Raw genomic sequence first — 13,226 nt, 5'->3', positions numbered from 1 at the left:
ACTAACTAACTAACTAACTAACTAACTAACTAACTAACTAACTAACTAACTAACTAACTAACTAACTACCTAACTAACTAACTAACTAACTAACTAACTAACTAACTAACTAACTAAACTAACTAACTAACTAACTAACTAACTAACTAACTAACTAACTAACTAACTAACTAACTAACTAACTAACGAACTAACTACTAACTAACTAACTAACTAACTAACTAACTAACTAACTAACTAACTAACTAACTAACTAACTAACAACTAACTACTAACTAACTAACTAACTAACTAACTAACTAACTACTAACTAACTAACTAACTAACTAACTAACTAACTAACTAACTACTAACTAACTAACTAACTAACTAACTAACTAACTAACTAACTAACTAACTAACTACTAACTAACTAACTAACTACTAACTAACTAACTAACTAACTAACTAACTAACTAACTAACTAACTAACTAACTAACTAACTAACTAACTAACTAACTAACTAACTAACTAACTAACTAACTAACTACTACTAACTAACTAACTAACTAACTAACTAACTAACTAACTAACTAACTAACTAACTAACTACTAACTAACTAACTACTAACTAACTACTAACTAACTAACTAACTAACTAACTAACTACTACTAACTAACTAACTACTAACTAACTAACTAACTAACTACTAACTACTAACTAACTAACTAACTAACTAACTAACTAACTAACTAACTACTAACTAACTAACTAACTAACTAACTAACTAACTAACTAACTAACTAACTAACTACTAACTACTACTAACTAACTAACTACTAACTAACTAACTAACTACTACTAACTAACTAACTAACTAACTAACTAACTAACTAACTACTACTAACTAACTAACTACTAACTAACTAACTAACTAACTAACTAACAACTAACTAACTAACTACTAACTAACTAACTACTAACTACTAACTAACTAACTAACTAACTAACTAACTAACTAACTAACTAACTACTAACTAACTAACTAACTAACTAACTAACTAACTAACTAACCTAACTAACTAACTAACAACTAACTACCTAACTAACTATCTAACTAAGTACTAACTACTAACTAACTACTAACTAACTAACTAACTAACTAACTAACTAACAACTAACTAACTAACTAACTACTAACTACTAACTAACTAACTAACTACTAACTAACTAACTAACTAACTAACTAACTAACTAACTACTAACTAACTAGTTAGTTAGTTAGTTAGTTAGTTAGTTTGAAAGGAGGATGTATATACATCAAATCCGAAGAAATACACCTAGGCCTCTATCGGGCCTGTTGTGCGCTCCTTAACCAGTGCCTCAGGTGGGAATCGAACCCACCACCTCCGGTCTACCAGTCTAGAACACTAACCACTAACCTACCGGAGGCCACAACTAACTAACTAACTAAGTAAGTAAGTAAGTAAGTAAGTAACTAACTAACTAACTAACTAACAAATTTATTTTTATATCAAACATCGGTAGCGAAAGTATGTCGTCATTTATATTTTCTTTTAAAAATCTTTTTTTTTAAATAAAGCTTCTAAATAGCGCTCCAATTGAGAAAATAACCAAAATTTATGATCCTATTTTTTGTCACAAATTTTTTTTTTATATGAAAACCATAATATATGTTTGTAGATGATGTAGATAAAATAAAACACTTTAAATCTGAAGTTGCCTTTAACAATCCTCCGAACGAGAAAGTGGAGAGATTTTTCGTTAAACTTTTATCTTTATGTAAAAAACCTAAAATATCATGTAGATTCTTCCAAAGAAGCTATCCAAATAAGAAAATATCAAAAATATCAATAATCACTTAAATGTTCCATAAAAATCTGTTTTTATATAAAAACCATCGGTTGTACCGCTTCAGATGTGACGACACTTGAATATTTCTTTAAAATTATTTTTTTATAAAATTTTCTTAAATATTATCAAAATAACGCTACAATTTAGAATATAGTAAAAAATCAGTTATGATCAGTTAATAAAATTAACTTTTAAAAACATCTGATAATACGAATAATTGTTTTATATAATTACCACGAATCATGTTTTTTTGTGGTTTCAATAAATATTTATTTTTATTATTACAGAATACACACTTTTAATTTATATTTATTAACATATTTTTAATTCATTGCATTTTAAGTTTCTATAGATAGATCGAAATATTAAATAAAAGATACAGATATAAATATAATACAAATATGGGAATTGCTATTACCGAATTATTGTTTCAAATCCCTTCTGTGCTTCTTTTATTCAGTAACACAAATAGAATTTTTCGATCACCACAATCAAATTACATTCGATTGGAAACAAATTCGGTTGGCATAACAAATCTGTTTTCTCTGTGTACCGAATTAGAATTTTCCATTGTATTATAATTTTTAGCACAGCATAACATTGTCCACGACAAACGTGTCGACTTGTCAATGACAATAGAGTACAGAAATAAAACAAATCCCTGCAATGTTGAAGTTAGACAGAAGAGATATGAAAACACGGGACCCCTTTCGAGATGTGTTAAGAAGCCAAAAATCCAGGAAATTCCCAACAAGAAAAATAGCAAAATCGATATACGAACTTGAAGAATCATATTTTTCTTATCGCTCAACCTTTTAAAGAGTCCCATCGAACGCCGAAGACTGATGACAATATAAATAAATATTCCTATATTGACCAATATTATAGCAGCCATTGGTAATATCACGCCATAATACAAACTAAAACCAGAGGGATAGCAAATAGCTGAATTGTTATCCACCTTTTCATTGGGTGGTTTATATGTTTCAGGATCAAAGTAGGCAACCAAAATTGCAGGTATTAACGGTATACCCCAGGCTACTAAAGCATATTTGATAATATAGTTCGGAGATCTTGCATAGCCCAAAACTTTTACATAACGCTGATACTGCATGACAGCTATGATAAGCATCCAAAAGAATAGAACCAAAACAATGTAATGTAAACTGGCACCCATTATCATACAGAAATGTTCGTCTCTCATATTGAGATAGTTTTGTTGTACATCCGGGATATTGAGTATCAAAAAGAATATCATAAGTAAGGTAAGAACAAAACACACATTCATCAATACTTGATTTGATTCCTGGGCACGCCAATTTTTAAACCATATCGCTGTTAGCCATATAAAGGATAGTCCAACCATAGAAAGGCCACAACCCAAAATTGTGATGTAATCTAACATCATATCATGAGAAATACTAAGTAAAGTTAAGTCTGTTGTACTAAGAGAACTCTCCGATGAAACTGCAAACAGTGAAGCAAAATGTGTCAAATGCCTACTTCGGCATATAAGAAGATTGTTAGAAATATTGCTGTAATTCGTTTCAACGCCATCTGTAATCCATTTGTTGTAATTCCAATAACCACAAATGGGAGGCTGCGCTGATGTTGGCCTATATCTTAAAATGAAAGGTATATCTTCTGGAAGTTCACCTAAAAGTAAGAAACAATTAAGAAGATATGTATGTTTAATGCTTTTTTCTAAATTTTCTTAAATTATCTTAAAAGTTACAATAATAACAAAATAATTTTATACATCTTGCTTTAGGTTGAAGCCCATAAAATTTAACCACTGTTTGGTGAAATTTGGATAAAATTTCTTATAGAAAATTAATTAAATTATTCTCATGGATAGTGCAGAATATCACATCTTAACATACATACATATTTATTAAACAAATTAACGAAATATGTATCCTTCGAGTCAGTACTTACCTGTATAGTTCTGTACTGCTATTTCCAAAACATTTCTTCGTGGTTTTTGTAGCATTTTCGTATGATTGACAAAAAGTAAATCGTTTTTGAAAATTATAAAAATCAAAACTGTTCCATCGGTTTCAGTGTTAAGTCTATTCCATAATTTTAAAGGAAAATATGTAGCTAAATAAAGATTAGGCTCTTTCTGAATATCGTCAAGACTTTCATTTAAATACAAAAAGCGATAGCGTTGGCCAGAATGGGCATCGTAATGTAGGTGACTGGAATTCGATTTATAAATTGCTATACCAGAAATATTTGAACACGAAGGATTTATATAGAATACACTTGTGTGATTGAATTTCTTATAAAAAGTACCATTTAAAATATTATGACAATGGTTAGGGGGCACCAAGACCTCAGCCATGTTGTGTAGATACGTGTCAATCGTTTTCAGTAATGTCGAGGTGGCATTTACTTCTTCAGACATTATTACTATTTGCGGTTTTGTGTCCAAAATTACATCAGTAACTTTTAAAACTGATGTTAGAAGTTCAGGATTTCTATTCTCTTCTGTTATAATTTTCAAAATATCACTAGATATTTTAATATCGGCTGGCACGCGTATTGCATTAGATTTTTGCAATATATCCGTCATTTCCTTTACGACTTTATTAGGCTTTACTTTATTATCCTTCTCATCATCTTTAACTTCCTTGTAGAGAGTACTAAGATCATAAGTTATAACATCTTCACGCGTTTCTCGCATACAAGAAATATTTCTCATTTGTGGACTTAGCAGTTCCCACTGTGCTTTCATTTGTTCAGAATTAAAGCTACAAAGACGGGTTATGGGTAAACCAGATCTTAATAAACAAGGTTCTTTTAAATCTGCCAATTCTGATATTTTAGCTGATTTCCATTTATTTTCAAAAGATTTTATAACATTATTTTTCATAACATAATTGTGACGAAAGGGTTCCTCCCTGCACACGGTATCAATTGAGCTGCAATTAAGTAATTTGATATGCCCGTTTATTTCTTCCCATGTTGAAGTATTGCTGGAACGTTCATAGGTACAGTGACGTTGCAACGGTAGACCAGTTTCATTAGAACACACACGCAGTGTACTTTGAGAGCCTGCACTTACGGGAAACCATATTAAAAGAACACTAATTTCACTGTAGCCATCGTGATAAACTGTTTTAAAAAATTGCTTTTCACACTGATGTACTCCAATCGTAGGATATATGAAAAGGAAAATCGCGAGTAGAATTAAATAAAATTTCATTACGAACTATTTTACCGCTCATGTAAATAATGAACTTAATTTCACAAAGTTTTCTGTAATACTACGATATGGACATAAATCTTTAGAAAAACCACAATAAATGATTAATTATTTCTATATAAGAATTAAATTAAATATGATTGTTTACCAAGTTGTTCGATATTAATATAATAAAAATAACAATTTTAATTAATATTAAAAGCTAAACCACAAGACTAACGAAATTTATATATTGAGTCATAAAAAGACAGATTTTTATATTAGATATGTCGAATCTAATATATGTATGTAAGTAATAAATTATACTTGATCATGATATATGTTAAATTTAAAATATTTTTTGAAAATTTTTAGTTGTACGAACCATTCTTCTCGGAACATAATACCACAATTTTTCAATTTATCCTTACTTTAATTATTTTTCCTTATTTTAATTATGTAAAAATATTCAAGTGAAACCATAACACCCGTATGTATATTTTCAGAAAGCAGCAAGAATTATTGCCGATCCTTAGAATTTTTTACAAAGAATTAATTAAGTTCATAAAATACTTGATTATGTCTTATTTAATCACCATATTTTTTTATAATTTTCTGCTAGGATCAACTGTAGACTTTTAGAAATTGACCTTGTATGGGAGAAGCAATAATCATCATCAAATTTGGTAATGAGATTTTTGTCCCAAAAAACTTGTTTATGTTGAATTCCCAGACCCTCTTTTTCTAACAAAACTTTTTTATGACAATTTTGTCATGTCGAATTTCGTGTTATTAAGCCCGTTATGAGTGTTAAAGTAATTTTCTAAAGGACCGATTATCTGATTGTCATAATACTGTTATTATTAAGCCAGTTATGAGTGTTAAAGAAATTTTCTGAGGGGGGCTTATATGGGAAATAGGGTCAATTATAGACCGATATATATATCATATGTAAATGTTGGTAGACCCACTTTTGTTGCTATAAAACGTGTTTATGGTGAATTACTATGCTGGTACATACTATTAAGTGAGTGTTAAAGGGAGGGCCTTATAAAAGGGGCGTTATAGAGGAAGTGATGCCAATTATGTTCCGATGTTCATTATAAATTATATACATATATATATAATAAATAAAATATAATTTTTGTTGTATAAAAGTAATTTGTGCAAAAATTTTTTACGTTTGCCGTATAATTTACTAATTTATGACCCTTTAAACAGTATTTCCATGGGGGTTTGTATAGGGGATAGGCGAAATCATTCTTTATCAATAGAGAATACCTACATATATAAATGTGATCCCTATAGTAATTTCAACAGGCAGACGGACGGACAGGCAGACGGACATAGCGGTTTCGTCTTAGTATGTATATTCTTTTGTGGGATTACAACTAATATTTCGATATGTTACAAACGGAATGAAAAAATCAATATACCCCCATATTGTTGATGGTGGGTATAAAAACACAAATTATGAGTTATGACACTAAATTTACAAATCAGATGGCCTAGTATGAGTAATGATCATAGGTCTGCATCGAGTCTTCAAGAGACTGAACATTAAAGCTTATAGAATTCGTTTATTTAAAATACATTGCAATATTTTATTAAAAAAGTGCTAACTTACTAAATAAATAAGCTGAGTTAGCACTTTTTGAAATATAGTGTCTCAATATTAAAGAAACAATACAAGCCAACGTAATGCATACTTTTAGGATTTAATTAATTATACCCTACATCACTATAGTGGGGAGGGTATTATACGTTTGTGCTGATGTTTGTAACACACACAAATATTGGTCCTACACCCACCTTTAAGTATACCGATCGATCACATTTTGAGTCGATTAGGACATGTCCGTCCGTCCGGCCGGCTGGTTGGCTGTCCATGTAAACCTTGTGCGCAAGATACAGGCCGCAATTTTCAAGATAATTTGATTAAATTTGGACCAAGAATGTTTTTTTGGCAAATGGTTGAAATCGGTCCATTATTTCACCTAGCCCCCATACAACCGTACCTCCCGATTTGGGCTTCTTATGCCATAATTACGTCAAATATACTATTATCTCTCTAAAGATTGACACAAATAAGTTTTATATAAGTATAAATGACAGCCTCATTTAGAAAATTTGTTTTTTATCAATAAATTGCTTAAATACTTTGGAATTAACGTAAAATTCAACATAAAAGTTTCTTTGTGAAAAATAAAAATTTTTAAAATATACTCATGGTGTAGGGTATTATATGGTCGGCCATGCCCGACTATACTTTCCTACTTGTTTTACATATGGAATTGTATAAAATTCTGCATTTTATCTATTAGTAGTAGAATATTTATTGATTCGTTTAATGCTTAAACGTCACTTTTATCTTTATCAGTTGATATTTTTGCATTTAAAACAAACAATTTATTTATTTAGACGCTTGATAAAAACATATTTATTTGTTTAACTAAGTTGAATAGACATTGTCTACACTAATCATAATTAATATATTATTAATTAAACTTTTAATACAAAAAAAAAAGTAATATTTTCAATCGATAAATCAATTTTTGTCCAAAAAATACACTTCTTAAACCTTTGTACTTATGTAGTCTTCGAAACCCATCAGGGAGTGTTGTTTTATTTAAAATTTTAATGAAAAATTTCATGAAATGAAAATGAAATAGATAATTTTTATTAAAAGTTTATTTTCTTCAAAATTCGAATGTATGTATATTTGTTTATTTTCCTTTTTTTACAGTTAAATTTAATTTTTAACACTAAAATAAATACATAAATAATAATATTAATATACATAAAGAAACCATGTAAACGTAATACTAAATTAATGAATGAATCCCGTACAAAAAAGTTTTTGAACGGATAAAAATACTAAATGAAAATTATAGAAAAGCATCTATCTAAGTCTAATGATCTCTGGAAGAACTCATGTCATGTGTAAGTGATGTTGTTGCAGTTGTCATCGATTGCAGTTCAGCAGTTTTTTTCTCGCGTGATTTCTTCACACATGTGGGACACAACAATTTCTGCCACGAGGTACGTGCATTCTCATCTATAATCACAAAATATATAAACAAGACAAAGCCCTGCATGGTGGCTGTTAAACAAAATAGATACGAAAACACTATTCCTGCTTTCATAAAGGCAAATATACCAAATATCCAGGAGAGTCCTAGTAGGAAGAACAATAAAATAGAAAGACGTATCTGTTTGATGACCATTTGTTTTTCATTACGTTGCATTGACATGCTGAGCGTATGAGAAATGCTGTAGAAAACATAAAGGAATATGGCTAAATTGGCCAATACAATCAGAGAGACTGGTAATATTACACCAAAATGTAGACCATTGCCTGAAGGATAGCAAATACCGGTATCGGTGGCCAGCTGATAATTGCTAGGTATATATGACTTGGAATCCAATAAAGCCACCAATAGAGTAGGTACTAAGGGTAAACCCCAAGCTATTATAGCCGATTTTATAATATAATGCTTAGGTCGCTGTATGCCAATCACCGTAACATAACGTTGAAATTGCAAAAATGCTACAATTAACATCCAAGTGAATAGCACTAATATCGAATACTGCAGCAGAGCACCCAATACTATACATTTAGTATAACTATGTTTTTCCACTAAAGCCTCAGCCACATCATCGGTATTAACAAATAAAAACAATACCATTTGCAGGGTAAGAGCCACACACATATTGAGTAATACTTTATTGGAGGCCTGCGAACGCCAACTTTTAAATAACAAAGCTGTAATCCAAATTCCCACCAAGCCCAACAGTGATAAGGTACAGCCTATAATTGAAATAATATCTAAAGCCTCCTGATGTACCGCTGTTACTAGAATTTCATCTGTGAGATCATTTTGTCGAAAACCACCACCCAATAAATAAGAAAATTGGGTTAAATGATTGGTGGAACATAGTATTAAATTACTCGATGCTGTAGTATATTGCGAAGAGTTAGTATATACACCATTGCTAGTCCAGGTACTATAATTCCAATAACCACAGCCGGTATTTAGGGATGATTTCATATTATTCGTTAGACTTTTATGACGTAAAATAAATGGTAATGGTCCGGGAAGTTCATCTGGAAAAAGTAAAAAGAAATATACAAGTTTAATGATTAATATTAAAACAAAAATAAGTATGAAATTATAGTCGGACGAGGCCCACCATATAATACCCTACACCAGTTATAAAAATAAAATGTGATTTAGTTTTCATAATAAAGCATTTAAGTGGAACTTTACCTTGCTTCAGATATACTTAAGACATTAATTGTTGATTAAAATTTTAAGACATTTAAATCAAAGTTTGAAGGGGGTTTTGTATAGGGGCTACAGTCAAATGAGGCCCTATAATTATAAAATTCATGGGGCTAGTATAAAACTTGGTTTTCAGCTTTTTGTCGAGATACGATTGTACAAAACATAATTATGAACTTAAAAGGCCTATTAGGCGGGTTCAGTTGTATGGAGGCTAGGTGAAATAATGGACCGATGTTAATCATTTAAACAGTCTTCGTCTCTGGTACAATAGAAGATCATCTGACAAATTTCATCTTCAAAATTGCGACCTGTAGTTTGTTTACAAGGTTTCCAAGCCCTATTCGGGGGTTCAGTTGTATGGAGGCTTGGTGAAATAATAGACAGATCTTAACCATTGTCAATAGGCTTTGTCCCTGGGACAATAGAAGCTTATGTACCAAATTTTATTGAATTGTCTTAAAAATTGCGTCCTGTAGTTTGATTACAAGGTCGCACGGACATAGCTAAATCGACTCAGAAAATGGCGTTTGGTATACTTTAAGGTGGGTATAGGACCGATATTATTGTGTGTTACAAACATCAGCACAAACCCAATATACCCTCCCCACTAAAGTGGTATAGGGTATAATAAAAAGTAGAATAGTGTCTCAAACACATCAACAGTAAAATATCCGCAAAAGTTATTCCAAATAACATGACATATTAAGTTGGTAATGGAGCACTGAATAAGCGGATAGACTAATAAATTCTTAAGTTGGGTAAACGTATTTGTAACCATTTTTGGAATAAAAATAATAAGTAAGTACACTTTGCTCCATTATTACTAGTTCGCTTACAGGGTTAGTAAAGTTTTTGCTGTGTTATTATACGTAATAAAAACAAGTAAGAGTTTTATATTCGCCTTTGCCGAGTATTTTATACCCTTCACCATAGTGTGTTTAAAAAAATCTCTATGATATCTGGAGTCTTCAGAAAATTGTTTTCAACAGAAAAACAGACGGACAGACAGACAGGCAGGTAGACAGACAGACATACAGACGGAAGGACAAAAAGACAGACGAACATGGCTTAATCGAGTCCGCTATCTATAAGGATCCTGAATAGATATACTTTATAGGGTCGGAAAATTATATTGTGGAATTAAAAAGTTATATTTTTCTGAAAATGGTCTTAAGAAACTGTGTTTTACAAATACTGAGAGAAAAAACTTTTATATTTCTGTTAAAAAAACTAAATCTTGTTATAATGAATTTAAAAATATTTTTCAAAAATTATACGCTAGAGAAATCCATAACATTTTCAATAAACTTACCTGTAAAACCGGGTATAGATATGGATAAAATTTTACTAAAAGGTTTTCGTGAACGTAATAAATTCTGTTCGACAAACAAACCATCATGAGCATAAATTTTAAAAACCACAACACGTGTATTTGATAATGATGAATAAAACTTCTGCTGCAAAGTATACCACATGTCCATAGGAATAAATGAAGCCAATTCTAAATTGGTTTCTTGCAGTAGGTCATTAATTGATTCATTCATAAAAATAAATCGATAATGAAAATCATTAAGTGAATCATAATATATTTGATTCTGCAACTGTGGTTGTTCAAACTGATTATTTAATTGATAAGAGTCATATATGGCAATACCCGATATATGCGCACAATTGGGATTCACAAAAAATACACTAATATTACGTGTAATATGACCATAAACACCCATATTTGATAAATTTAAAATTTCAACGGATGTGTCATTGTTGTTAGTTATAGGCAGGCTATCGGCTGGTAATGTTATTTGACATTGACTATCAGATACAAGTCTTTCGGTTAAAGCATCCATATAATTCTCAAATGTTTCTAGAAGACAATTGGTAGCATTTACTTCGGCCGACATTCTTAAAACTACCGGATCAGTAGCCATAAGATTATGAGTTATTTTCAAAATATCTCTAGATATTTCTAGATCTTGGTTATCAGTTACAATATTTTTTAATATTTCTGAGGTCAATTGTACATCTGCAGGCAGCAGTTTGACTTTAGGTTTTTCCAACAGATTTAGTAGGATTGTGGCAGTGTGGCGACGTGTATTCATATCTCGTACTAAAAAATTTGATGTAGTCATATTTCCATGCAAACTATTTAGTTCTTCGGTTATGAGCTCTTGTCGTGTATGCTGCAAACATTTAAAATCGTTTAAATGTTCTATAGAAGTCCATTTAGCTCTTTGCAGTTTATAGTCATAAATACATTTTCGTGTTAAATGAAGACCATTTGGCTGTAGACATAAATCACGTAGTGTGGAATATTCTCCTATTTTAGCTCGTTTCCAAGAATTTTGATGTAACGTCAGTTCACCATTATTTTCTATAATATAATGTTGAAAGGACTCGGCTTGACAAAACATACTGATGCGACAATCAATTAACACTGTCTTATTATCATAATTTTGCCATTTGGGACCAACCAAATCAGGGTAACAACGACGTCGTAATGGTAAACCATTTTTAACTGAACAGATATTTGGTAAGACGGCCCTTTCACCAGCTTTCGTACGATTCCAAGTGACCCATATCATTTGGGTCTTATTGTCATGACTTATAAATTTATGCAAATATTCCTCATCTTTACAATAATTTAATAGATATCTCTCCAATTCATCACTGTTTTCATGCGATATATTATTAAAATGTATTTCTTCTCTTTCGTTGTTTTCACTATTAGAACTTTTAGCTAATTTTAATTTTGTGTGATTTGTTTGCTGTAGTATAGTGCAATTTATTTTACTTAGTATTAAGTATAGTATTGCTAGAAATTGCAACAAATTCATGTTTTTATTTATTCTGTATCGACACTTTCGTTGTATTTTATTTTAAATTTAAATACACATTTTCCGCGTATTATTTATTTTGTGGTATTTTCGTCTTCAACGTGACACGTTTATTCTCAAAAAATTACTAATTTGATTTTTCGAAAAAATACCTGCAAGTGGTGGCTACGAAAAAATTTTTAGTTGCTCTCTTTGAGCAGTATGTGAAAGAATAAAATCTTGAATTTTAATAGAACTTAATATTTTAACGAAGGTGTTGCGCCATACCGTATTTATCAGAACTTCTTTAGATAAATTCAAAAAATGGGCAAATTTGTAATGAAGTTTTAACACAATTTAGCCAAAGACATGATACATCAAAATACAAATCTGTTCTCCGCCCTAAATTTTATTATTTCTGCTTAAAAAAATGCACTACCTCAAATATATACATTTTTAATACGTAAATATTTATGTGATTTATTTATTTATTTTAAAAATAACTGCATTTCGAAATTTATTTTGCTAAAAATAGCATTTTCACTTTTATTAGTCTTTCTCTCAAAAAAAAATTACATTTATTTGTATTCTGCAGTAAAAGCTTTATTGTTTATAATTAATTTTTTGGTGTTCGTCATAATGAAAACTGTTTCATTTGATCAAATAACGCACGAAATATAAAACTTTTATACACACCCAGCAAAAGCTTTCATTATGATGGGTTTAAAAATGGAGTCAACTACTTACCACAAACGCTTACAAGCTATTTAAAAAAGTGGTAATAGTAAATCGAATGAAAAAACGTATACAGTTTCTAAAGCTTCAAAGTCAAGATAGGTAATGAATTAGAAAGTACTTATATAACACATTATTAGTAAGACCTTATAAGTAATCCAGACGATATGTTGTAGTCTTTGAAAAGTATCTTGTTAGCTAAGTAATTACAATTGAAAGTCATTATCTAGTTTTTGCTGGGCAGTTTATTTTAATTGTTTAAGCAAATTTTTCACATAACACAACCAATGCACAGTGGTCGAAATTAATGATATGGCTTTATTAAATTCACATTTTCAAACTT

The 13,226-nt window shown here is 30.3% G+C and overlaps 2 protein-coding genes across 2 annotated transcripts; both read right to left on the bottom strand.

Moving 5' to 3' along the window:
* Positions 1 to 2,135: 2,135 nt before the first annotated feature.
* Positions 2,136 to 5,121, bottom strand: LOC119599828 (adhesion G-protein coupled receptor G2-like). The gene is made up of 2 exons (XM_037949735.1): positions 3,795 to 5,121; positions 2,136 to 3,512 (listed from the first exon to the last, which is right to left on the bottom strand). Exons 1-2 carry the CDS (start codon positions 5,065 to 5,067, stop codon positions 2,353 to 2,355), a joined length of 2,433 nt encoding a protein of 810 aa, XP_037805663.1. The 5' UTR covers positions 5,068 to 5,121; the 3' UTR covers positions 2,136 to 2,352.
* Positions 5,122 to 7,778: 2,657 nt separating this feature from the next.
* LOC119599827 lies at positions 7,779 to 12,279 on the bottom strand. The gene is made up of 2 exons (XM_037949734.1): positions 10,648 to 12,279; positions 7,779 to 9,154 (listed from the first exon to the last, which is right to left on the bottom strand). The coding sequence occupies exons 1-2, from the start codon at positions 12,167 to 12,169 to the stop codon at positions 7,959 to 7,961; spliced, it is 2,718 nt and encodes a 905-aa protein (XP_037805662.1). The 5' UTR covers positions 12,170 to 12,279; the 3' UTR covers positions 7,779 to 7,958.
* Between the last annotated feature and the right edge of the window lie 947 nt (positions 12,280 to 13,226).

This window comes from Lucilia sericata, unplaced genomic scaffold, assembly GCF_015586225.1.
Source record: "Lucilia sericata isolate MDLA Ls3-8-SP2 unplaced genomic scaffold, ASM1558622v1 Contig000089F_arrow, whole genome shotgun sequence".
NCBI lineage: Eukaryota > Metazoa > Arthropoda > Insecta > Diptera > Calliphoridae > Lucilia > Lucilia sericata.
This window is presented reverse-complemented; position numbering and strand designations above follow the sequence as displayed.